Here is a 27,337-nt window from a genome sequence, read left to right on the forward strand (position 1 = left end):
ATGTTTAATGAAATAATTTATTTTTTATATAAAAATATTCATCACATTATGACTTTTTAAAGCATTATTTAAGCATTTTCATTGAGTTAAATGCCACACTCTAGTAAAATCATACATGCATTCAATATGGTAAGTTATATTTTTATGAATTTTACATTTTTAATAAATATAATAACAGGCATTAATTAACTTATGTAAATATTTTTTATTCTATTTAAAAATATAAAAAATAATATCCTTTTTAAATGATAATTTACAAGTACATTTAGATAAAAATAAAACTTGATATTTTTAATATTATTATATAATTTAGATAGAGTTATTTTAGTATATTTTTATTGAATTCAGTTATTAGTTAATGAATTATAAAAATTTAGTTTTCAATTATGGATCATTCACATTGAAATCAAATTTTTATTAATAATTTATTTAATTATAATTTTATAATTGAAAATTTATCATTTTATATTTTTATTTTTATGTATAATTAATGTGCACCACTAAATTTATGGGTAAATTTAGACTTCTTTCCATAAACAATTGAGGGTTATTCTCCGTCTACACAGTAGTTACACACAGGAGAATCTCATCCTTTGACGGGTCACGTCACCACCATGGTTAACAGATTGAGGCTCCTTTGGGCTTCTTTCAAGCCCAGTCCGTTCTGCTCAAGGTAGCATCGCGTATGGTTGGGGCCAATTTGGTGAAAGAAGCTAGAAAAATATACGTTGAGAAGATAATCGACGAACACCCATAAGAATCAAAATTAGGGTTAGGGTTAGCTTGGAGGGGGAATATGGAGGGTTGGGATCCAAACACGAAATCAACATTGACTCAGATCCCGCTTCTGGCAACGAAAGCTGGGCCAAGGGATGGAGTTGCATGGACACAGAGGCTGAAGGAGGAGTACAAATCTTTGATCGCTTACACTCAGATGAACAAGTCCAACGACAATGATTGGTTCCGTATTTCCGCTGCCAATCCAGAGGGGACGCGTTGGACAGGTAAGTGCTGGTACGTCCACAACCTGCTTAAGTACGAGTTTGATCTCCAGTTCGATATTCCGGTTACTTATCCATCTACCGCTCCGGAGATCGAACTACCTCAGCTTGACGGCAAGACTCAGAAGGTTTTTTTTTTTCCCTTTTCTGGTTTAGGGTTATGATAGTTCATTTTTTTGCAATTATTTATTTTCATTAATGTTTTGATTCTTTTGGTGTATGTAGATGTACAGAGGAGGGAAGATTTGCTTAACAGTTCATTTCAAGCCACTCTGGGCCAAAAATTGGTACTTTTTTTTTTCTTATTAATTGTAGTATTATGGTTGTTTATTGAGCCAGTTTATTGTATTTTGCAGCTATTCGTAGTTAGAAAATCTATATGATGGGGGAATGAAGTAAAATTATACTATTGTGTTGCTTTCCATATGTGATTAGAGAAATTTAGAATTCCAACTCGTTCCAACTTCCCTATGGTTGATTCAACTGGCTGACATTGTTGGTTGTTTTAATATACTTTTTAGTTGGGTTTGAATGCAAAACAGTTGGAAGCATCCCAGTATGACCACAGTGTTTAAATTTATTTCTGATGGTGTTTAATGGAATAATTGAAATAGACTTATGGTTGTGTTTAAGATCATCTTAGGTTGTATTTCTTTTTTTTTCCCTTGTTTTTACTTTCGGTCTTTGGTGCTTTTCTAGCATGTTAAAGGCTAACATCCTGCTTAGTTTTGCCTCCTTGGGAGTGTTTCTTAGGAGAAGTATTCATTTGTTCTGAATTCTGTTTTAGGACTCCTATAGCCGTCAAATTTTTTGCATTCTAAGTCAAAACCTTATACTGACTATTGCTTAGAACAACTATGGAAATCTTCAATTTTCTGTTATTTGATTGGACATTAGGTTCTCTATTTGATGGACGAAGTGAGATGTTAAGGGATTGAGTTTGCTAGGAAATGGGGGTATATGAAGTTCTTATATTTTTTACGAAGTTGACTTATATTTGATTTGGAAAAGAAGAGTAGATTTATTTGCAGTGTCCAGTGAGAGAAGAAAGAAAAGCAAATAGAGAGTAGATTTGTATTTCAAAGAAGAAAATGAGAATTGATGTGGGACAGTTTGTACTCTCTCTATATATACATACACACATAAAATTAGCATTGCTAAGTGATACTGCCAACAAATTTGCATGACTCATACATAGGGACAGACTGATTGTCTGAGAATGACCATTCTCAATTGGTAAGAGGATTTGACACTTAATTATTTTCTGCTTCATGAAATATTGTTTATGTTTTTCATTTGGTTTAATTTATTCTTTCTCATGTCCCTTTTATCTACTAAATTTCATGTACCAACAGTATTTTGGATCTTGCTTTTGATTTGCAGTCCTAGATTTGGCATAGCACATGCACTTTGCTTGGGTCTTGCTCCATGGCTGGCAGCAGAGATTCCAATTCTAGTGGACTCTGGCATGATTAAGCACAAAGATGATGCTTCCTCATCCACTGATTCCTAATCACTGTATACGACACCCCAGCTGTAAAGGCTATAAAATAGTGTTGCTTCATTTTCAGAGTTATTAGCTTCTAAAAGAAAATAAGGAGTATTGAAGCATAAACTGACAATTTACAGGGCCCTTATTGTGTACAATCTATCAGCCAAACTTGGTAAACATTTTTTTTAAATTAAATACAATATTTGTAGTTTATGACATCCGTAATTTTGAAATGGAAAAGAAAGATCATTAGATATTTGCTTATTCTTTGGATACGCTGCTTGGTTTTGACTTGATGTTATGTAATTAAGCTCTGAAAATGTGAGCCTTCTTTGCTGATTACAATTTTCAGAAATTTGTTTTGATGCGATTGTTAAGTTAGTGCTCATCCAGTGTTATCGGATTAGAATAGGCCTAATCATCTCAATATTCTAAACCCGCTGGCCCCTCCAATTCAAGTCAAAGCTGCTAGTTTTCTTGTGTCATGATCGTGAAGTCCTACTACTAAACAGCAAAAGCTGTCTTTTTTTTTTTTTCCGCTTCTGCCAATTAAAGCTGTCAGATTTCTTCCCCAGGTGATTGAAGTTTGACTTGTTGATGCTTTTTTTAATCTCACGGTAATAACAGACTAACGTTTGACTTCGAAATGGTTCTCTGATTTTTGTGTGATTGATTTATTTACTTTTTCATATAGAACAAAAGTTAAATAATTTATGTTATTAAACTATTTTTGAAATTAATATATATATTTTTAATGTATATTAAATAAGATTAAATTAAATGTTAATAAATGAATAAATGAAATTTAAGAAAAAAAAAAGTAAATTGCTTATAATTTAGAAAAAGATGATAAAAATTATTATTATTATGTGGAAGACTAGAAAATAAAAAGGTTTGAATTTTACACAGATGCATAAGGTGTTTAGGCTGTACTGACTCCCAAAAAACACTTCCTGGAGAGAGAAATTTCAACTAGGGTTTAGGTACTTGAATTTTATGCAAACCATTTTTTTTATTTTGGTGGTGGGGTGAGGGGGTCACCAAAAGCAAATTGCAGAATACATAAAAAGGGTGAATCTCGGTCTGAGATTTAACAGATACCGGAGTGAAATAAGGTTTGCCATCCATTCTGTAATTCCATGAATTTCAGGCAGCTGTGAATTTCCAGGGTTTGTCATGGTCAAACTTTTAAGCGCGGACAGATGTTGCAGGCCATAAGTAAGGGAAGCCAGATTTGAGCGCTGCACAATGGTTAGGCGCTCTAGCACTGGTGTGTTGCATGTCTACCGGTAAACAAATGACCCCATTACATTCCCCGTAGGAGAGTAACCCAAGTGAGCTCAATCCTTCGACACATGCTGTTGGCAGAACAAACTGCTAAGGTTGGCCAATCCATGTGGCAAAGTATCTAGCTGTCGACACCAACCAATCCTTAGTGACTTCTCCACTTCTGAGTGCCCAAAAATTTGTGGCATCGAGCAAAGCTTGGGACAAGAACAAACTGACAAGGACAGGAGCAGTGGTTTGTTTCTGAGTAATGCAGCAGTGGTTTGTTTCTGCGTAATGCTTTGGTATGAATTCTTAAGTCTGGAAATTTTTCGATAGGAAGAGTGCAGAGCGACAGTAGCTATGCTGCGGACCTTAGCATCAAGGTACTGCAGTTCCTCATCTCTAAAATCGAAGAGACGGAAACCATGGCATGTTAATGAAGATTGGTTGATTGTTTTCTGAAACATTCTCCAGGTGTTTGTCGATATTGTAGCCGGCGAAGGCCGTCTTCACATCCTTGGCCAACAATGAATATTGGAAATGTTCAAGGATTACATCAAAACCCCAATATTGGCTGGAAAGCGAACGAGGTGAGTACAAGACCTGCAACTTCATGGACCAAATCTGTAGTTTGTATTACTGAAACTTCATTATTCAGCTTTCAAGAAAAGCGTCAGGGCTTTTCTATTGAAGCATGGCCTTTAGTTTACATTCGATAAACTGGTTCTCTCGGCTTGATTTGACATTCTCCTGTTTCAGCGTCTATTCCTTGTTTAGAAATACACCAGTGTCGGGCCAAAAGTCTCATTTGATTATTTTTAGCATGTATAGTTTATATACTATATTTTTAGCTTGTATTAATCACATAATCAAAATTATACACAAGGCACAACAAATTTATAGCATTAAAATTATGTATGGATTACACAACATGAGAAATCTTGCATGAATCTTACTGCACACAAGAATTCTCCTACAAACCACCATATCCATTGACCCCAAGATTTTAACAAAAATTAACTTAGCATATGCTGTTCTATGAATTTAGTCTTCTTTTTTTATTTCTTCACACATCACCCAATCCACCAATTTATAGAAGCATTATGATTAGAAAATAGGACCAGCTGCAAGGATCTCCTCGGTCAGTTTGTTGTCTTTTCCAATCTTATAATTCGCGAACACCTCAAAATTAGTCCTGAACAGACCGGCCAGCTTCAAGAGGGCATCTTTGTAGGCCTTTTTATCAGACCACTGCAATTCAACAACCATTCAAAGCAGTCAGATTTAGGAAAGAAGGTTTAGCAAGGTCTTGTAAATGTAAATTAAAGAGAAGGAAGCTTACGGTGTTCACAGGGTCCAGGACTTCTGAAGGCACACCCTCGATCTCAGTTGGGATTTCGAGCCCAAACACTTCAGTCTTTTTGTAGTTTGCCTTCAAAAGGCTCCCAGAATGTATAGCATCAATGATTTTCCGAGTGTATGCTAACTTGATACGGCTTCCCACTCCATAGCTGCGGATTAAAAGCTATGGAATTTATACGCTGCTGAACCAAAATGCATGATCTGAATTCTGAATGGGTTAAATTTCATACCTGCCACCTGACCAGCCGGTATTGACGAGCCATCCTGTAGCCCCATGCCTCTGCATTTTTTCAGCCAACATAGCTGCATACTTAGTAGGATGCAGCATTATAAATGCTGCACCAAAGCAGGCTGAAAATGTTGCCTGTGGCTCCTTAATACCATCCTCTGTCCCAGCCACCTGTTTAAGAATGGGGCTATTAGTAAACCGAAAATACTCTTGAACCTGCTACAAATCTACTTCAAAGTGTATTGAAGGAACAGCAGGTTTAACAAGTACCAAAGCAGTATAACCACTGATGAAATGATACATGGTCTGCGCCAAGCTCAGCTTGCTCACGGGTGGGAGAACCCCAAATGCATCACACGCCAGAAGGATGACATTCTTTGGATGCGGACCAACACATGGTATCTTAGCATTCGGAATAAACTCTATAGGATATGCTGCCCTTGTGTTTTCTGCAACAGTATATCAAAAAGAATTAAGAGGAGGGCTCAAGTACTAGACAGCCACAGGAAAAATCCAATGCATGCTTTGTTTAAAAGATATCCATTTCACACATGCATCCGAAATAATAATTATTTCAGTGTCTAATCTATTTACTATTAGCCATTGTCGAGCAGTTCATAGTAAAATACACTATGAATTAAAACAAAAAGCAGATCCATTATTAGTTATTACCTGTGACGGATTTGTCAGTATAATCTACTTCTCGAGTATGCTCATCAAACACCACGTTCTCGAGCACTGGAATATGCAAAAAATCTCGTTAGCACTAGCTAAGCAGCGGCGATACAGCCTGCTAAAAAAGCCTTGTTCACTTTCTTTTGAAACGAGATTTTGGAACATGGATCAGAATGTTACCAGCTCCAAACTTAATGGCATTCCAGATATCTGGCTCTTTGTCTTTTGAAAGATCAACGCACTTGGCATAGCAACCTCCTTCAATGTTTGACACACCATTCTCACTCCAACAGTGTTCATCGTCCCCAATTAAATACCTATTGTGGTCAGTAGACAGAGTGGTCTTTCCAGTACCTATGACAAAAATAAAACAGAAATTGTATTCATGAGCAACAAGAATTGTGATAAGAGATAGCATTAGATAGAGATCATAACAGGCACGTATCAGTTAGCAGCTGACTGGTCTCCACTGCGGGAAGGATGAAGATCCGGTGGTAGTTTACCTGATAATCCAAAGAAGAGGGCAACATCCCCATGTTTTCCCATATTGCAGCCAGAGTGAAGGGAGAGAATTTGACGCTTAGGCATCAGATAATGCATTACGCCGAAAAGACCTTTCTTCATTTCCCCAGCATACTGGGTGCCAAGGATAACCATTTCTCTCCTAGCAAGATTGATGTCTATGCTAGTGGAGGAAGTCATGTAATGGGTGTAACGGTTACATGGGAACTGCCCGGCATTGTAAATAGTGAAGTCCGGAGTTCCAAAGTCCTCCAGCTCTTCAGGAGTGGGTCGGATGCACCTGTAACCCACCCAGTTATCGTATATACACTTACTTGGCCTCTTATCTGGCTACTTCATTCTTTTTAGATGGTGAAACTAATGAAAGCACATACACAGATTATACCTATGATACGCAATGCGTATGAAATATAGATTATTTCAATATTAATGCTCAAAACCTAATGCAATTATCTCATAACTGCAGTTTCTTCAATAAAATTAATACTTAGAGGACCGCATAAGCAGTTCAAGGATCCAATTGAACAACATTTAGTTGAAGGACTGAAAGACAAACTCAGAAGTTCAATGAGCTTCATATTGAATGTGACCAAAAATATTAACATCATTTTCCTCTTCTTATATCTTTGCTTTTACTGCGGTCTAACAAAAAACTATGCTGAGAACTTTAGCTTTGTCACTTACATGTTGTGCATGAACAAGGAATGATAAGCCCTGGCAGATACAATACGAACTTTTATTCGGTGCTCTGGATCCCAGTTGAGGAACTGATCATTTACGAAGACCTGAAATACAGATTTTACCAACGTCGTCACTTCAATTTATTACTCAATTTGAAATAAACATTGAATAGCCTCAATAGGAAGCTTACACGTATAACATTAGACTTGGACAGTTTAGGGGCTCAATTATTAGACAATTGCTGGATTTTTGTTCCTTTTTTTTTTATGGTATTAATTGATTCCATGACAAACCCCCAAAAAGCGGAATTACTACATGTTCAACTCATCATAAAATGGAAAAGAATAAATCCACAAATAACTGCCAGGTGGCCATTCCTTGAATCCAACCAATTAGAAGGGCAGAAGGACACATGACCTCCTGCATAAAGCTTGAGTATTGTATCATTCGTTTGAAATTTGTGGTCGTGCTCTTTAAGTTTGTGACTAAACAGCAGCAATTCTTAATCTACAGAGACACCACCACCATAAAACATTAACCTTGCGTGATAAGGGACGTCTCATAACCTCTATGGACCCAAAAGTTGAAGTGGACACAAGGACAAGGCACACCAAACAATAAAATCCCACCTCAAGAAATTTTAGCTACCTGGTCCCATTGTATATTTGGAGTACTTCTAGAAATTGCCTGGCACTACATGCGACACACAATCCTGGGCCATGTATTAATAATTAAGGGTAAACGACAAAAAGGAGCTGATTACCGTCTGTTAGTGCGTCAAATATTTAGGAAGCCTATAAGTTCTCTCTAGGATAGCTAGACAAGACAGGGGTTGGTACACGTAACTCCATGCTAACCATACGTGTGGTTGAGTGCAGATTTTTCAAGCTTTGCTGGACCTTGTGACCCATAAAGCAAAAGAATTATGGCCATAGAGATGCATGATGTGATATAGTTACAACCGCTTTCATGCACAGACAAAAACATGCCCATATCGTCCTCGTATTTAAGAAGATGAAGATGGGAATCTCTTTAGACCCCACTCAGAATTTAGTCATGTCAATTTCACAGAACAAGTCACAAAAGGTATCCAGCATCATCGTTGGAAAAAATTAAAAATAGGAAAGTGAAAACAACCGTTTCATCCTATTTTCCAGTTTAAAAGAAATTTAATTTAAAAAAAAACACCTTTTACGGCCCAAAAGAGCTATGAGCATAAACTCCCAATTGACCAACTCACATGCATGTGGGGATAGATAGGAACACCATGATAAAATTGGAAGAAAATTGAGATTTGTGTTGAAAGGAAATAAAACAAGAAATCTAACTTAGCTCGGTATGCTACCCCATCAGTGGAATCACAAAAAAAATATAAGTTTACAATTAATCTAAAGAAAAGTTAAAAAAGCAAATGCGTATTCTATGCATAATCAATGACTAAAAATTAGTACTCGCTTTTCTTAAGCTCATTCAATAATCTAATTAAGAGTTCATCATAAACCGGTTAGCATTGAGTTTAATTATTATCATTGACCATTATAATATATGGCATTAAAGTTCTTGCGGTTAAGAAATGACTAAATTAACGTATTTCCCAGGAATTTATATTAACCAAATACATGCTAGGATAGAGTCGAAACTCAAAAGCACTGTCATAATTTTTTTAATTTAGGTTTTACTCGATGAGAGGACGAAAAGGTAAAGAGCCAGCCTAATGGGAACTAATCAAATCTAGTCTCTCTCTCTCCAACAGCAATGGTTCAATGACAATAATATGAGATAGAAATTTTTAGAGAAGGAATTATACCTTATCCAGTGAGTTCAAGTAATCAACAGCTCTTTCCCTGTTAACTAAGAAAGTATGTTCGTCCATCTCAATGTTGGGGGAGCCCCTGCAAGAAATTAAACAAATTAATGTCTCACATCTCATCTACATAACTGTTTGGATTAGAAGGACTCTCTCTTGGGCCATAATAATATTAATAAATTAATCATCACTTACTTTCCCCACCAAAGTTCATTTTCGGTGGTTTTGTCTTTAACAACGCGTTTGTCTCTTGGCGACCTACCTGTCTTTGCCCCAGAAAGCGTGGCTAAGGCACCAGCTGATGTTATAAATGAGCCCTTCTCGTACTTGATGGCTTGCTCATACAGCTCTACAGCAATAACACATTCAAATTACTCTTTCACTCGATTGCTTTCTTCCAGTTATTTAATTAGAATCCTTAATTAATTAATTATGTTGAATAATATATGATTTTTCAAAATGAAATTACCAGCAGGGGAGAGATTGTAGAGAACGTGGGTGAACTTGAGGGCACTATCACTAAGGCTGAAAGATGGAGTAAACTCGTAAGGATGTGCAACGTGAGTCAGCTTCTGTCCCTCTGTCTTCCTCGCCGGGTCTCCTTTCACAAGCTTCGGCCCTGTCTCTCTCGTCAAGGACGCCAAGGATGCACTGCAAGCAAACGCGTATCATTCAAAACAACACTTACAAATTTTCTTAAACTAATAAAATATTTCAATTACCTGATGGATTGGAGTTGCTGTTTCTGGCGTTCCTCCTCCGTCTTGGGGGAGAAAGGAGTACCCGGATGAATGGGTGTGGTGGGTGCCGATTTCTTCTTTTGAAGAGAATGAAGTTCATCGATTGTCTGAGCTTTCACCGTCGGTCCACTGTCATCGTGACAGACATCGTTTCTGTTCTTCTGAGTGAGAATTTTGGGCAGCCCTTTGCGTCCGCTGCTTTTGCTTTTGAAGCTGAACTCTCCATTCTCAGCCATCTTAATTTTCTCTGAAATTGATATGAACAACCTGAGTCAACCACGTCCAAGTCGTGTTCTTGTAGTTCGTCTTTATATATTGAGCTCAGGATGAGGATAAGGATGGAAGAAGAGTCTGGAAAGAAATTCAGGAAAATAAAGATAAGGATTTGACAGAGGAAAATCCTGGAAAGGAAGCGAGGAGGAAATTTCTCCGTTGCATACGCTACAAGCGTAAGCAAAGGGAGTTTTGTTTGCAAATGCCAATGAGCTGTGACAGACTCTGCGCTCACGGTCCCTCTATAAATGCCTCCCATTCCGCGATTTCTGCACCGCGTACTTAAACCTGAGTTTATTTAACCATGGTTACATTTCGTGTGTATCCGTTTTTAAATAAATTTAATTGTTTAAAAAATTAAAAAATTTTGTTATTTAATTACTACGTTACTGTAAAAATCATTAATTAATTTTTAATTTTAAAAAAATATATTAAAATATTTTTAATGTTTTAAAAATATATACTAATTAATTTTTTAATAATTTTAACATTAAATATTTTATTATTTAATTTTTAAATTTAAATAAATTGTTTAATTAATTTTTATTTTTATAAAAAATTTATTAATTAATTTCTTTATATCAAAAATTTTATAACATTTAATAATTAAAATTAAATATTGTTAGTAAAAATAAATTACTTCTATGGAAAGAGGTTTAGCAATGGCAACTAGGGAGGTGGATGGTTTAGCTTAGTGATTACGGATAACTTTTTTACTTTAATTATATTAAAAGTAAACAATCATTAAATTACATCATACCAACTGCGATGTTTCAAATTACTTGTAAACTACTTTCTACTATTTACAACTTGTCCAAACATTTCCCATTGCAATTTTTTTTTGAAAAGTAAATTGAGAAAATATAAAATAATAAAATTCATAGAATTATGCTTCGGTGGAATTTTGGTATGAAAGAAGTATAATTTTATATATTCTGCACAATTTAAAAATGTTAAAAGTCAAATGGATGAAGATAAATTAACCACCAGAGAACCATGATGATGACTGGTTTACAAGGTGAGTATGATTTGTCAGATTAAATAAAATGCAATTAACTTATAAATTTTCCAAGTCAAAGATTTTAGTTTAGCTGCCAACTCTACGTATGTGCTTAGCAAACCACGTTGGATCCACACATACATTTGATTCATTCTTCCCTTATTCTCGCCAACTTCGCCCTTGTTTTTTATGCAAAATTATTATTTAATTTATATAAATTCAATAGTTAATTTTTTGATTTTAAATAATATATTAAAATACTTCTTACATTTTAAAAAATTTACTCATTAATTTTAATTGTTAAATATAATAAAAAAATTAAAATATTATTAATAAAAAAATTAATTAATAAATTTTTTAAAAATTTGAGAAAGCAAGTTTTTTCTTTTCATCATTTTTTCTCTTTTACTATATCTTGAAAACATTATTGTATACAAAATAAGTTTTGTACTTTTTGCGTTTAAAATGCTTATACAAATTAATGAATTAAATTTTCTCTGTTAAATGAAAATTTGATAGATATTTAAGGGAAATAACTTAAAAGAGACAACGGACTTCCAAAAAATTTTTATACAGAAATTTCTTAATATTTTTCATTTTTTAATATCAGACTAAAGTGAAAAAAATTATTTTTTTATAAATATTTTTTATGAAGTATATTTTATTTTCAGATTATTTTTTTTATATTAGACTCCGTTTATTTTTAAAAAATAATTTTAAAAATATAATTTTTATATTTGATGACATTTGGAGCACTTAAAAATTTTAATAAACAAAAAATATCTTTTAAATTAAAAAAAATAAATTATATAAGAAAAATGACTTTTTTATCAAAATAAAAAATTATTTCTCACATATTTAGATTCTTATTATTATTAAGATCTTTATATAAATTTATTAATAAATTTTATTTTTTAAATAAAAATTAAGTAATTTTCTGTAAAAATACAAAAAATATTTTTATAAAAAATATTTTTTAAATATAAATTATTTTCCTCACAAAGTATTTTTAAATGGTAAATTACATTACAAGATCAAAAAAGGAAATTTACAATAAGAGACTTAAAATAAAGAAAGGCGAGAAACTCGAGAACATAGTCTAATTTAGAGTCAAGTCGGACAACCCAATTCAACCAGAAAAAGCTTAGAAATACACCGTTTATGGTCGAACAGAACAGAACAGTCGTAAAATTGCAAAACGACCAGAAGAGAAGCTCCTGTCTTCGTCAAGCAAAGCTTAATATTTGAATTCTGTATTGAAGGCAACGGATATGGATGGGTACACTACACCAAGAAAATAAAAATCTTGAAGAAATATGGAATTGAAATGGTGGTGGGCGCACTAGATAGGATGGGACGAAGAAACTTGTGGCAGAGGATAGAGAAGATCTTGATTACTTTGATGTGTCAGAAAAGTAATGAATGGAGTCGAGAAGGGTGTGATGCTGAGTCACCATAATCACAATCATAATGTATATATATGGAAAATTAATATTTGAAGGAAATGAAGTTCACATAATTTTTGTCTTACAAATTAATTGGACATTCTATTACTAGGTTATTAGGTTATCTGATAATTAACAGTGTCCTAACAAAAAAATCTAGAGGTTATCTCTGAAAACATAGATTTTTACAGTTCAAATTAGTCTTTCATCCAAATATTCAAATGGCATAAGATTTCTACTATAATATTAAGGAAAGAATATAAAAGTCTGCAAATGCCATTACAGTTCAAAGAAGGCCAAGAGTTCAACAGCCCATCCCCTTTAAAAATTTCCAAGTTTCATTTAAATCTCAGTGGAAAAATGGTTAGAAAATTGATTCCTACAATGCGTGTACATCACGCCATTTGATACACAATTCCTAGGAGTTATTTTATAGTATGATATAAAATTGTGGAGAAAATTAATTTACCTGAAAAATCAAAAGTCAAAATTAAAATAGTGGGCATGTAAAGCTAATTAAAAGAACCTGTCCAGACCATTGGATATGATTCTTATCAATAATCAAACGGACGAGAGGGTGTCATGATGTCACGTTAATTAGGATTTGGGTGCAGGCAAGGCAGATATACCTCAACTTCCATATTTGCATTTTAATTTCTTTAAAATGAAAATAAATAAATAAATGAATCTGGAAAAGAAAATGCTGACAAATTCCTTGAATCATTGCAACATTCATCGATAGTTTGAATTCTACGTCCCAATTAATTTACAATTTTTCCTAAACAAAGAGAAAGTGGCTACTCCTTTGCCCAGCATTCTACTTTTTCAAAATTTTCAAAATTTTGAACTTTTTTCTTGATTTTGATCGGATTAAATAGATTTTTTAAAACTAAAAACAGAATATTAATTAAATAATTATTAATTATACTTTGAAAAAATAAATTGATTGCATATATATTCATAGAAATATTAACAAAATATATCATCATCATTAATAATAATAATTTTAGAAATATTTAAAATTTGTGCTTGCTATATATGTGTATATAAAATTAAAAAAAATAACAATTAGATAAAAAAAAGTTATAATAGATAAAAGAGTCAAATATGAAATTATTTTTATTTATGTTAGAAATTTAAAGAATATAAATTACAAAATTAGTTGATTTATAAATACTATATCATATCTTTATTCGAATTATATTATAACTAAATAAATCTAAAATTTATTAAAATTTTAGTTATACTAAAATAAATATAAGGAGGATGGTTAAAATTTTTTGTTTATGTTAAAGTATTTGTATCAATAAGAATAAAAAACTTAAAGTTAGAAATTTTAAATATGCTAAAAAATAAATAAAAAAACACGTAATTTTTAAAAAATATTTGAAAATATGAGATCATAATATATATGATAATAATTTTTTTAAAATAATAAAATATTTAATAATAAAATTAATAAAAACAATTAATTAATAAATTTTTTAAAATTTAAAATATTTTAATATGTTTTTTAAAACCCGCGAAATAAGTTTCTCCGCACTAAGTAGTAATTTTCCTCACAGCCTCGAAATCGAGGAATTCAATAATTCCTCCAATATAGTCTCATGAAAATTACCAAAACCCAAAGGCCGGGAGCCAGGAGGATGCCACACTCCCATTCTCTTCTCCTTCCCTCCATCTTTACAAATACATTCATGTCCCCGTTAGACCTTACTTCCTCTCCTCGTTTCATCCAATTTCTGGCTGGGTGTGCGGGTACAGGTTTATTTTCTTCTATTATATGGCTGTTTCGAGTGCTTTTGCCACCACTTTGGCCGGTGTCAAGATGGAGACTTTGTTGCTTAATTCTACGTTTTCATCATCGTCTTCATCTGGGTTGTCTCCTTCGTTGAGGGCTCATTGGTCTTCGTCTCCGCAGATGCAGGTTGTTTGCAGGCTGGCTCGGAACAATTGTACAAGGATTTTAGTGCAGAGAGGAGGGGTGAGATGTGAGGTTGCTGCTTCGACGGATTCCCTGGTTGAAACCGACTCCAATATTGATCCGGCTAAGGCTTCCAGCTTGTCCGCTCTTGAACAGCTCAAGACCTCTGCTGCTGATAGTAAGTCTTAAATTATACATTTGGATAGCTTTTTTATTATTTGATTGTTAGTTGTTTATTTTGCCAATGCATTGCCCTGAGCTGCTTTTATAGAATAATATAGTCTCTGATTGAACCTTTTTTTTTTTGTTCTACATGCATTTTGTAGTCAAATTGATCGTCTTGTTAGGAAAATGCTTGTTTTGGGTTTGTTCAATTCATAATTAAGGTGATTTTATACGATAATTCAAGTAAGAAATTTAAGTGAAAGATGAAAGTTTAAGAGCTTTAAGCAGTTCTGCAACATTTGGGGTGCGCTGACATTTCAAAAAGTCGTAAATGTGCATTTGAGATAGTTGAAGAGTTTTGCTATGAATTATCAAGTTTTAGCATCCGATAAATGGTTCAGTCTAGTTATAGTTTCTGACAGGCGCTGTTCAGTGACTGGGCTTTTCATATTCACTGTTTAGAGAAACGGAGATGGGTTGTGCCATGGAGGATTTTGTAAGTTATCCAATTTGGGTGGCAGAGAATCGTACGCTAACTCTTTAGTTCATAAGACATTCAAGAGCTTAGGAGCTCGTTGAATTCCAATTTACAGGGTAAAAAGTGCCTGGAACCTTACTGTGTTTTGGATTCCAGGAATCAGATTGAAGTCATCCTTGAGTTTTACTGTTATTGTATAACTACACAGACATTGTATTTGGTTCGCTTTTACAAAGAATAAAATTATTGTAGAACTACACAGACATTGTATTTGGTTCGCTTTTACCGACAATTTTATTCTTGGTTTCCATAAGTATATACAAAGGAAAGGGCTAGCATTGTGGTCATTGGGCTGAGTGTTCACAATGCACCAGTTGAAGTGCGTGAAAACTTGCCATTCCAGAAGCTGAATGGCCTCGAGCTATTGAGGAGTTGTGTGGTTTAAATCATATAGAAGAGGCTGCAGTTCTTAGCACTTGCATAGGATGGAGATATATGTTGTGGCACTATCCCAGCATCGTGGGGTCAAAGAAGTTACTGAATGGATGTCAAAGGTAATCACTTCTTTTTTGTATTTGGTCCTGATTTGGCTTTTAAGAATCCTTTTGCAGTTCATCTGCTTCTTTGGGTGCACTGAGAACTTTTAAAATGATAAAGGAAAGTTGGGGTTGGAATGAGAATTAAAGAGTCATGTGCCCTAGGTGGATTATCCTAGAGCGGTTAAACTCATATGAACTGCCATAAATGATTAATCATACCAGAAGATTGATTTAGTAATTCACTTTTTGCTTTTCAAAGAAATTGTTGTTCCCTTGCTATTAGAGTCCTGCAGTCTGTTCTGATTGACATGTCATGATCTTCATAGGCTATTTGATGTGCAGAGAAGTGAAATAACATCATATTTCAAGCTTTAACATCTTGATGCTGGTTGCTAACCTGGCTGTTTTCTTCCCTGGCAGACAAGTGGCATCCCTGTTTCAGAAATTTGTGTCTACAACAAAGATGCTACGCAGCATCTCTTTGAAGTATCTGCAGGTCTTGGCTCACTTGTTTTGGGAGAAGGCCAAATTCTTGCGCAGGTTAAACAAGTTGTCAAAGTCAGCCAAGGAGTTGTTGGGTTTGGAAGGAATATTAGTGGGCTGTTTAAACATGCAATATCCGTTGGAAAGCGGGTTAGGACTGAGACAATTGCTGCTGGGTCTGTCTCTGTAAGCTCTGCAGCTGTTGAATTGGCTTTGATGAAGCTTCCTGAATTTTCACATGCTACTGCCCGAATGTTGGTGATTGGAGCTGGCAAGATGGGGAAGCTTGTGATCAAACACTTGGTAGCAAAGGGTTGCGAGAAGTTGGTTGTTGTAAATAGAAGTGAGGAGAGAGTTGCAGCTTTAAGTGAGGAGCTAAAGGATGTTGAGATTATTTACAAACCTCTAGATAAGATGCTAACTTGTACAGCTGAAGCTGATGTAATTTTCACTAGCACAGCATCAGAAACTCCACTATTTTTGAAAGAACATGTTCAGGATCTTCCTTCTGTTGGTTCAGATACTGGGAGTTTGAGGTTATTTATAGATATCTCTGTTTCGAGTGTCACGGGCTCACTTATTTCCCAAGTGCTTTTCCCCGTGCATCACTAGCTAACTCCCCGATGAATAGGCTAGTCGATCTTAAAATCCCCTAGTTGGCTTGCTAAATTTGCAAGAAGATGGCTAAGAAAACGTGGGTGTGAAAGACAGAGAGGAAAGTGTGGCAGTAGCTTGGCAAAGAAAGTTTATTAACTCTCAAAGAAGGCTTTACAAGAGAGAGTGTGGGAGCTTTATAATTTCACAGCTGCTGAAGAACGAGGGTGGCTATCCTGTTTATAGGCCTAAGAATTCTAGAGAATTTTATATATAGCAGCTGCCTAAAAGAGTTGTAAAACTTCCAGAAGATTCTGACAGATTGTGGCAGTGATCTGGCAAATTCTAGAGTCTTCTCGTCCTGCCTAGAAGCTTCTGGTGCGCGATGGATTCTTTTGGAGCAATCTGGAGCCCTCTCGCGCAGACTAGCCCGTGGTTGGCCGCGCACTCTCTAGCAGCTTCGAGAGAGTTTCTGCAGTTGTCCTCCATAGGCCTGCGGGACGGGCTCATTGGAACCTCAGAGATGTTCCTTGCCTATGCGCCATCTGCCTGCTGGGCTGGGCAGTCTGTCTGGCCCGTAGGCCTACCAACACTCAACGGCCTGGTGGCTGATCAAGATGCGAAAAATTAGCCCATTCTGCAGGGTGAGTCTTTTGGTAGACGACACGAGAAATGTGAGCTCGTGTGTCAATGATGTTGAAAATGCCTGAGTTTATAACGTTGATGACCTCAAGGAGGTCGTGGCTGCTAATAAAGAAGATCGTCTCAGAAAAGCAATGGAAGCACAATGCAATTATCACGGAGGAATCAAAACAATTTGAAGCTTGGAGGGATTCATTGGAGACTGTTCCTACCGTCAAGAAGTTGAGAGCTTATGCTGAAACAATCAGAGCTGCAGAGCTACATAAATGCCTATCAAAATGGGTGAGGATATCCCAAAGAAAACAAGGAGAGCCGGATGATCTTAGCCGTGGTATAGTTAACAAGCTCCTTCATGGTCCAATGCAGCACCTGAGATGTGATGGGAGTGACAGCCGAACACTAAGTGAGACCCTTGAGAACATGCATGCTCTCAACAGAATGTTCAGCCTTGAGACAGAAGTAGCCGTGTTGGAACAAAAGCTTCAAGCCAAAACCGGCCAGAAGTAATCTCCCATTGTAACCAGTATATGACATTTTACTCCAAATTGAGCAAGCGAAAAACCTTGTTCACAGCGTTGCAACGTTCAGTATAGTTGTCCAAGTGTAGGTCCCTGAAGGGAATCCTTAAATTCATCTATCTTGTGTAAGACTCTCTTCCTAACTTCCATTTGGGTCCAATCATGTCATCTCGAGCTCTTCCTTAGCAACCATTAATGTTTCTCGGTTAGACGTGAGGAATAGTGAGTTTAGTTCGATCCATGACTGATCTGCTTTAGATTTATGGCTTGTGTCTGGATATTGTTTATCATTATAAATTACTTAATATCATTTCAGTATAGAGATGTGCTTTTGTTGCGGATATTTTGTTGGTCTTACTCTTGATGAGCTTTGTTGCTATTGCTTTCTCTCTCCGTGACCATATCAGATGCAAGTGCAAGGTTAATGGCTGGGTGCTCTTTAACCATGGCAGAGATGTTTAACAGCATAAACTTAGAGTTGGGGTGTAGTCTAATCTACCCCATTCTTCTGGGTTCCCTCAACTACCAAGCCCTATGATCTCCTAGCCCATAACCATTGACTGCGCTAGAGCCAGTCTATGAGTGACAACCTGGATTTGGAAGAATTTTCCTGCAAAGCGGAGCTAATCTCCAGTTTTTGGTGCGTCGATTGCAAACCTGATCTAAACAAGAATTTCCCTTGTATGGCTGGCTAAGTTCTAAAATTCTTTTTCTACTGTAGATGTGTCTAGGCCTCATTATGAAGCGTGTGCATATGCAGATTGGGCCTGCTAAACTGTTGTTTGCATATTAAATTTTGAATGGAACAAGATTTTAATGATTCCTGAAATTTAAAATATTCAGATTTGTTAAAAACAGAGTGGATGAGATTTGCTGGCAAGAGTCTGCAATTAGAAGGTAAGAATTTTCAGTGTTTTGCTTGTCTTAGTTGTTTTTTTTTATTTTTTTGTAATATATAATCCTGTGAATAATTCCCTGGATTCCACCAATAATGCTCTGGTGATTGAATTGAATCTAGCTACAGTTGCTTGACAAAAAAGCTTAGTTGTCAATTGACAAGTAGTGTCAGTGACTGAATTTTGTTTTTGTTTTTGTTTTCTTATTTTTATTTTTAAAAGTATTTGGTGTAACAATCAGTGTCTTGTGGCTCTAAGAATCCAAAGAAAGGTGGGTGAAAATGAGAAGACATATCACTTATGGCCCTCTCCTTCTCACAGACAGTAATAATCATCTTGCTTCTGTCACCACCAAACAGAAATTCTGGGCCCTCATCTCCATTCTTAGGTTTTTCACTGCTTCATTTGTTCTTGCATCAAAAACAGGAGCAATTCCAAACATGCTTTAATGTATAAACTTTTATTTTTTGGGTTATAAATAATTCTCTTATTCTTGACAGAAGAGAAAAAAAGGTTAGATGCTACTCTGGATAGGCAACCTACAGCCAATAATTTTGGGTGAGTATGTAAATAATTCAGTTTCAAACAGTAACCTCTCTAGTCTTGAACCAAACCAAACCCATATTCCCTTAGATTTCACATTGTGAGCTAAGACAAATGCTTGAATCATTTACATTGGATTGATGACCCTGGGCCAGCTTCTTAGATTTGGACCAGACGAGGAGTGACTAATAAAAATGGGAAACAGTGAGATTCGTAACCTTTCATAGAAATGGCTAAAGTTTTATGTGATTCTGTGCGAGAAAAGAACTCATACAAGAGAAGAAGTACTATAACTTGTTAATACCGACAGAATCATCTCTTTCCAAACTAAATTTTGGAAACGAAGCGAAAAGAAAAGAAATACCTGTGCAAGTATGTAAAGATGATGCTTAAAATTTGGAGAAATCAAAGAGATAGACGGAAAAAAAAAGAACAAGAAATAGAAAAAAGCATCATTATTATTTGGGACCTAAGCTCCATCATCTACATCACTGAAAAGTCTATCATGATACTTTAAAAAAATTCCAAAAATCAGATAAGGTAATATCATGTTCATAACAAAAGAAATGATTCGATCATCATTACAAGTCCAAGCTAGCTACCCCAATCATACTGTCCTATGAGCTCCCATCTCCACCTTTTCTCATTTCATCATGAGAATGTGAATTTTTTTATAAAAAACAGAAAGAAAGAAAAAAGGGCTCTATTCCACTAGCCATTTACAACTTTGATGGGGTTTGAAACAAATCATGATGATGAAAGATCAAAATGCCTAAGAAAAACAAATTGGAGTCAAATGTGGATTCAGCTTCTGATTGAAAATTAAAAAGACAAGCTCAAACACTCAGGCTCTCCATCATCCTTGTGCACAAGGCCCGCGCCGTCTGCTACCAGCTTGTCCCTCCTTTTTATACTGATATTATATAATTATTTTTTATATCTATCTAATTATAATCCACAATTTCAACGTCCCTTTCGGTTTTTTTTTTTTTTTGTTTTCCTCCATTCATTTCCCAAAATCAATAATGTCCTGAAGAAAAGGTTTTCTACTTTTCTTTTTTTCATTAATTAAAATCTAGCATTTTCGAAGCCGTGTAAATCGCTGTCTTTGTTCAACGACTTCTTCATCATGGCTACCTTAGCCAGCTTTTCGGCGGCTCTCCAAGCTGAAGTTGGTGTAAGCGGCTCACCATTCTCATCAATCACAACCATTGTCTCCCTCTCGCTTCCTTTCCGCCGTTGGATCATCATCTGCTGCTGCTGCTGCTGCTCTAGTTGATGCTGTTTCCTCCAGTGTAACTCCGCCAGCTCAGCCTCCAACCCTCTCACATACCCATCAGTGCATATGGAGCTGGATTGTAATATCAAAGCCCGAGACGACGCCAGCAAGTGATGAGCGCTTGTGAAGTCGTTGTGCTCCAATAGCCTTCGAGCTTCGGCTATGGCTCGAGTGGTGATGAAATGATTCCTTAGCCGTTCAATTTTGGGCGCCGATGATCGTACGGCGTGGGGACGGGGGACGAGAAGGGCCCTATCGCGGCCGTATACAACCTCTTGTGTGGCGGGGTCCTTGTAAAGGCAACGAACAGAGATCACGTGGTGGGACCCAACAGCTGAAGATGGGACCCTCAGCTCCACCAATAGTTCCCTTTCTTCTTCCGCGTACAAGTCGCCCAGCCGCACCGAGCCAGAGCTGAGAACAGTAGGCCTAGCATCGCATGAATACACAGCTAATATCTCAGCCGGCGCTGAGCCGGAAGCGAAGCTAAGCTGAACTCTCAAGTCTTGTACCACCACACTCAGCAAACCACCTACGCATTTAGCAAACGCATCCTCAGCCGGCTCGTGGCTGTAGCTGCCGCTTTGGCCAAACCCAAACGCATGGACTGGGATCTCAATATGAGCAAATCGGGTGGACGAAACGTGGACTGAAGCATGCCGTTGATTCCCGCTACTGCTTTGGACTCGTTCATCCTGACCATCGGATAATAGCATGATGCTTGCAACGGGATTCCGTTCCCTCCTGTCTTCGAGCACCTTACTTGCTTTTCTTAATGCATCTCCCACGCTGGTCCCTTGACCACACACGAGCCGGTCAATGATGCGGCGAGCAGACCGCTGACCGTGAGCCGTCATTCTCCTCAGAGGCAACAACCTCTTAGGACTGGAAGAGAAAGCCACAATTGAAAGCCGATCAGCCGAGCCGAGAGATGAAATCACCAGTCTCATGGCGCGTTTAAGCATCTGCAATTTAGCTCCGGTCATGCTTCCACTCACATCAAGAACTGTGACCAAGTCTATTGGCGCCCGATGAGAAGGATCCAAAAGCGGTGCCGTATTTCTGCTGCGTGCCTGTTGTGGAGGTGGTGGCGCTTTAACTCTCAATGCCACCGCATAAGTTTCATAGCCACGGCCCACGGAAACAACAGCAGCTTCGGGCAATAGTCTAACCTGAACATTTCTGGAATCCCCGCTGCCATTAAGCGTAACATCATCTGATTTGATTGAAGGGGTAGGATTAACGAAGAATCCTTGAAATTCCTCGACATCGTCATCTTCCCCGTCTTCGACATTCTCATCAGCTTCAGGAATAGGAATAAATCTGCCACCGGCGGTTGGAGAAAGCAATGGCTCATCATCATCATAGGATCTGGAATCAGAGGTTTTTGGATTCAGTGGTAGTGGTTGTTGGGGTTCGTGTCTTGGGGTGGTCTTTATGGCTCTAGGTGAAGATTCCACCACCACAACTTTTTTCTCTTCGAGTTTGGGTTTGTTGTTGCAGTTGGAATCGGTATCTGCATTGTTGTTCTGAACAGTGTCATTTTGTGGGTGGAGATTCTTGTGGATAGCGAGCAAAGGAACATCTTTCCAGGTAGCGTTGCAGACTGGGCACACGAGGCTGCCGTGCTTACGGACATGGGCAGCTATGCAAGGGAAGTGAAATGCGTGTGCACATTCTGCCGTGTATATTGCCCTGCCCTGACCTGTCTTCACACTATTCAAACAAATTCCGCAGCTACTCTGGAAAAAAAGGAAAACAAGCAAACAAATTCCATCAGCCAACAAAGTCAAATTCTTTCCGTCAACAGATCTCGCACCAACTCCCTTACGTAGTTGAAATTAAAAACGAAACCGTCTTATTAAAGTTTTAAGCACGGATACTGGAAATCTTACCCTGAATTTGAAGCTATTCTTGAAGAGAGACAGCTTCAGAGGAGATCGAGGAGATGATGGGTTTGAACTCTTAGCCGCTCTGGGTGTGGTTTTGGAATGGAACATGGGACTTTCATTCGTCGAAGGTGGTTCCGAAGCATTAGTTGTGGTTCGGCAACGTAAGCTTGGGCTAGAGATGGGCTGCGACTGTAGGCGAGGCGTTGTGGGGTTGCTTCCACCAGAAAGGAAGGCTAGTTTGGCACAGCTTCTGGGCACTGGACTATGACTAGGACTTGTTTGCTGTTTGTCTGAAATTGAGGTGGTATCAGCGTGGTCTCTAGGAATGGTAGTGCAAAAGGCTCTTCTCCAACCTGTACCCATTATGAGTGAGTGACCAAAGCAAAGACTCTCTTTTTGCTTTTCTTTTATGCTTCTACTGAATCTTTATGTATCTCTTTCTATAAATCTCCACCTTCCTTTATGTTTTGTAGAGGTGGAGAAGATAAAGAAAAAAGTTTTGTTTTGATCGATCTGAGGTTGCCACAGAAGACAAAAGCGCAGAGCAGTAAGAGCATGGGATCAAACGAAAAGAAAAGCAAAGAGACAAAGAAGTGGATTTAAAGAGATAAAAGAACCCCAACACACACCCAGGCCTTTCTTTCTATTTCTACTTCTCTTTTGCTCTCATTTCATATTTCAACTTTCTATTCTATACTTCTCTCTCTTTCCATCGATAACCCCAAAAAGATATCTGGCAACCTCAAGGCTTGAGATCTACTGCTTCTGTTTCTCTGTGTTTGATATAACACAGTTTCTCTCCTTTGAAATATATATTCCTTGGAAATGGTAAATCAAGACTTTTCACCCAGGTGACCGCCACGTGTTGGTTTTTTTTTTACCTAGCCCGTCAACGTTCCAGCCCCAACTGTATACCACGTTTTGGCCACCGACCTGTAAACTAGTCACAATCTCTTACATGCTCCCATGCTCTTTTAAGGATCTCGTTTCACGCGCCGTGCCGGCTCTAACTTCACGTGATTCTCCATTCATACATGCGTGGGATTCACTTTCGTAACTGCGGCTGGAAACTGAACTAGAACTGTCGTTCTTGTCTCTGTCATTCAATGCATGATATATGTATACATGGGTTTGATAGTTGTGTGAAGAATCCCGCGCGGCCGAGAGCAATACTTGAAATTTGTAATCAGACATTTCAGCCGTTCATCAATACGATATACTGACAGGTTGTTATTCATCAATATTTTAAAATTAATGAGATGCATGCAATTATATTTCATTTTTCTGTTTCAAACAAAGAAGAACTAATTTCTCTTGTCTTTTATACCATTATTTTCTTCCTCTGAATTTTGTTTTACTCTTTGCAGGTTAAAACTGGCGCGGGACCACAGGAGTGGCGGTCGACGAAAATACAGGTTTTACTTCGATTAAAAAAAATAAAATATGGACAGCTAGATAGTAATATTTAGGAATGAAAGAAAAATAGAGAGTAAAAAAGGAGAAAATAAAAATTAATGAAGAAGTTTCTTTTTAATTGTTTAGATATTAAAAAAATAAGGGAGAAAATAATTTTTAAATAATAAAATTTTATTTATTTGTAGAAAATAATTTATATTTTAAAAATATTTCTTAATTAAATAATTTATTTTTTATTATTTAATTTTAATTTAAAAAATAAATTTTATTAATAAATTTTTATATAGAAAATTTAGTGAAAATCTTAATATAAAAAATGATTTTCTTTTTTAAAATTTTTTTTAAAAAAATTAGTTTTACTTTTAATCAATAAAATATTTTTTATTAACTAGATTTTTTGAAGGTCTCAAATATTAAAAAATATAGAAAATATTTTTTAAAAAATATTTTTCTTAAAATAAATGGAAATTAAAATAACTAAATAATTATTAAATAAAAATTAAAAATAATTACATTCATCTTATAGTATTTCTTTTCCAAATTTAAGCAAAAATGAATAGTAATTTTATTAATTGTTTTTCTTCTTCACTTTCCTTCATCTAAACAAAGTAAAATGTAAAATATTTTTATTTTTCTTCCAATTTTCTTCTCCTTTTTTTTTTCATCTAAACATAGCATGAATTGGAATCGGCCAATAGCCAGTCAGCCAAGTTAAGATGGTAAAAATGGGACTGGTGAAAGGCTTAGAAATGTGAATATTACAGATTTACATTACAGTGAGAATGAGAAAAACAATAGTAAAATAAAATAAAGCAGTAAAAGGTATTTTCTTTTCTAAAAAAAAAAACGTAATAGTAAAAATCTCAGATCGTCCGAGTGGCTCAGACACCCACATGACTAGTCCTTTATAGCGAGCTCTACCGGATCAAGGCCTCTCTTTAGGTCCCTTCTTTTTTCTATTAACATCTCAATTACGATCGCTGTGGGCCCAATATTTTTTAGTTGGTATATACTATTATTCACTTTTTATTCTAAATATAATAAATTTTTTGTATTTATGTGAATTTTATTTTTTTTATATAAATTTTATTATATATAACATAATTTAATTTTATAATAAATTCCATAGTTTATAAAAATTATCCTTTAATTCATAATCTGATTGAATAAACAAATTCGGATAATTATGCTAGATATTTGTGGATTAGATAATCATGGGTCACTCGTTTTCATTACTCATTAAGTCCTGATTATGAATTTTAACGTATAGCACTTCCTCCTTAAAATAATATTTTTATTTGTATTAATTTAAATTTACTATAATAAAATAAAAACAATATGTCACAATCATTACAACATGATCCAATGAAAAAAAAAAGCCTTAAAGTTTTTCTTTTTTAATGTATAAATTAATTAATAGAGGCTTCCCATACATTATCCAAATTATGATACTAAATAATCGGTTTTGAATTGAATTTAAATTAAAAAATAATATATATTGTAGTTTTGAATTTATTTATAGAGTAATTACGATTTGTTTATATAAATAATTAATTTAATATAAAAAATATATTTTATAATAATATTTATAATTTTGTATATTTTTTATTTAGAAATTAAAATTTAAATATTTTTAAAAATATTAAAATTTTTAAATAAAAATTATTAATAAAAAATATTTTTTAGATAAATTATTTATTAAAATATATAAAATTAAATAAATTAAAATTTTATTATGTAATAATAATCAGATTTAAAATAGCTTTAATTAATTTAATTTAATTTTTAATTAAATTTAAATATTATTAATTTAAATTAAAATAATTTAATTTTTTCAGACATCCTATCTATTAACATCCCTATTTAAAATTCATAACTATTAACTCGAGCGGATTGTAAAAATTTGATAAAAATCAATCTGGGTCTAATTCAGTCGGGTCTATGCTAATGTTAGCCAAAAGCAAAAGTGGAGGCTAGATCTAGCGTAGACTGAGAGCTTATTAAATGCAGGCAGAGAGAGAGAGGATGAAGCAGTGGAAATTTAATTAGTCATTAAAGTCAGTAAAACCAAAAAGTAATAAATCAAACGGTCACGGTTGTGGTACCTTCCCGAAATGAACGTACCTGACTCCACACTGCCCATTAAACACTCACTGACGCTCTCTCTCACGTGGGGCCCATTTTTCTAGAGTCTAAATTTAACGCCGTTTCCTGCATTCCGTTACTGGTGCTGCTGCTGACGTTTTCGGGTCATCGGGAACCGCATACCCGCTGAAACCCGATGCGTCAAAATGTCAACTGATTCCGGGAATAAAGTATGTGATTCTAATTATTTAACTAATCATTTTTTAATTAATTATATTTTTATTTTTTAATATTGAGTTAGGCAAAGCAGAGTCACCTTTTTATCTTTTTATAGCTTCCGTGTAGAAATTAAATTAAATTCGTAGGTTTTTTTTCCTTTATATTACATAAAAAAATAATTTTGATTGATTTGGAAGGGCTACAACGTAGGGTTTCTAGTGGTGCTTCGCCAATTTTTGGAAGTGTTGATGTTTTAAGAGACAACACTCCATTCTTAGAACAAACAATTCTCTGCATTCAAACAATATAAACACTGCACTTCATCGCCCTGCGTTATTGTTTCTTCTTTGAAAAAATAAAAAATAATTCAAAATTGCCTTTACACGGATAATAACTTTTTTTTTTCATTAATTTTTTTTTTCTCTAAATTTTAAAAGAGAAGAAAGTGGAAGAGAAGTTTTTAACATTGCAATTATTTCTCTATATTTATTATGCTCTTTTGATATTTAAGGTTAAAATTGTATATTTAACTATTTAAAAAAGTTTATGCATGTAAACCATTTAATTAGGAATTTAATTAATCATGAAGTTGGAGAGAAAAATAGAAAAGTAAGAGAAGAAGCAGCGCGTAGTATAGCATTTTAATACGGACAAATCTTCTCTATTAAATTTAGTTTTGTACATGTATAAAAGTGTGATTATATGATGTTTGTTTTTATATTTCTCTTGTGTGGAGTTTTGGTTGCATGGGTTCTTTTCTAATGTTCTTTGGCCGATTAATATTTAAGGCTGTGAGAGATACTGAAACGTCTTTATAGTTGTAGTACAAATCGCCTCTGAAATGTTATTTTATAGTTAGTTTAGACTAAAATTGCCATGACATCATTTTCTTTTCCTTTAATCTCGATTGCCGGTACTCATGAAGCCTCCGTTCTTGGCTTGGTGGAAGATTGGGCTTATTATACTCCATTTCATATTATTTTATTGGCTCCTTTTTTTTTTCTGTTTTTCTTGAGCGTCAATTGAATCTATTCACATATGAGTTTAGCAATCGACGGTATCTTTTATTTATTTTTAACTATTTATTACTTATCAGAATCGATGAACTGTGGAAACGGTAAAATTCTCTCTGACTGGGTTTAAATCAATAGGCTGAACTTTAATTCTT

General features: G+C 35.2%; 3 protein-coding genes, 1 long non-coding RNA gene and 1 pseudogene across 4 annotated transcripts; 3 read left to right on the forward strand and 2 right to left on the reverse strand.

The window, feature by feature from the left end:
• Positions 1 to 594: 594 nt before the first annotated feature.
• On the forward strand, positions 595 to 2,757 carry LOC110606638 (ubiquitin-fold modifier-conjugating enzyme 1). Its single transcript, XM_021745541.2, has 3 exons — positions 595 to 1,129; positions 1,227 to 1,288; positions 2,385 to 2,757. Exons 1-3 carry the CDS (start codon positions 797 to 799, stop codon positions 2,512 to 2,514), a joined length of 525 nt encoding a protein of 174 aa, XP_021601233.1. The 5' UTR covers positions 595 to 796; the 3' UTR covers positions 2,515 to 2,757.
• Positions 2,758 to 4,637: 1,880 nt separating this feature from the next.
• LOC110606866 (phosphoenolpyruvate carboxykinase (ATP) 1) lies at positions 4,638 to 10,273 on the reverse strand. The gene is made up of 12 exons (XM_043952873.1): positions 9,761 to 10,273; positions 9,508 to 9,689; positions 9,234 to 9,387; positions 9,039 to 9,123; positions 7,235 to 7,335; positions 6,532 to 6,830; positions 6,209 to 6,382; positions 6,026 to 6,091; positions 5,624 to 5,802; positions 5,355 to 5,524; positions 5,105 to 5,273; positions 4,638 to 5,013 (listed from the first exon to the last, which is right to left on the reverse strand). Exons 1-12 carry the CDS (start codon positions 10,012 to 10,014, stop codon positions 4,870 to 4,872), a joined length of 1,977 nt encoding a protein of 658 aa, XP_043808808.1. The 5' UTR covers positions 10,015 to 10,273; the 3' UTR covers positions 4,638 to 4,869.
• Positions 10,274 to 14,063: 3,790 nt separating this feature from the next.
• LOC110606417 lies at positions 14,064 to 18,182 on the forward strand (annotated as a pseudogene).
• A 1,627-nt stretch (positions 18,183 to 19,809) lies between these two features.
• Positions 19,810 to 23,213, reverse strand: LOC110606726 (E3 ubiquitin-protein ligase WAV3). Its single transcript, XM_021745684.2, has 2 exons — positions 22,453 to 23,213; positions 19,810 to 22,299 (listed from the first exon to the last, which is right to left on the reverse strand). Exons 1-2 carry the CDS (start codon positions 22,810 to 22,812, stop codon positions 20,347 to 20,349), a joined length of 2,313 nt encoding a protein of 770 aa, XP_021601376.2. The 5' UTR covers positions 22,813 to 23,213; the 3' UTR covers positions 19,810 to 20,346.
• LOC110606727 lies at positions 22,676 to 24,007 on the forward strand. Its single transcript, XR_002486559.2, has 3 exons — positions 22,676 to 22,817; positions 22,923 to 23,675; positions 23,817 to 24,007. It is a non-coding gene; the product is annotated as an uncharacterized LOC110606727 (long non-coding RNA).
• The last annotated feature ends 3,330 nt before the right edge of the window (positions 24,008 to 27,337 follow it).

This window comes from Manihot esculenta, chromosome 18 (genome assembly GCF_001659605.2).
Source record: "Manihot esculenta cultivar AM560-2 chromosome 18, M.esculenta_v8, whole genome shotgun sequence".
Taxonomy (NCBI): domain Eukaryota; kingdom Viridiplantae; phylum Streptophyta; class Magnoliopsida; order Malpighiales; family Euphorbiaceae; genus Manihot; species Manihot esculenta.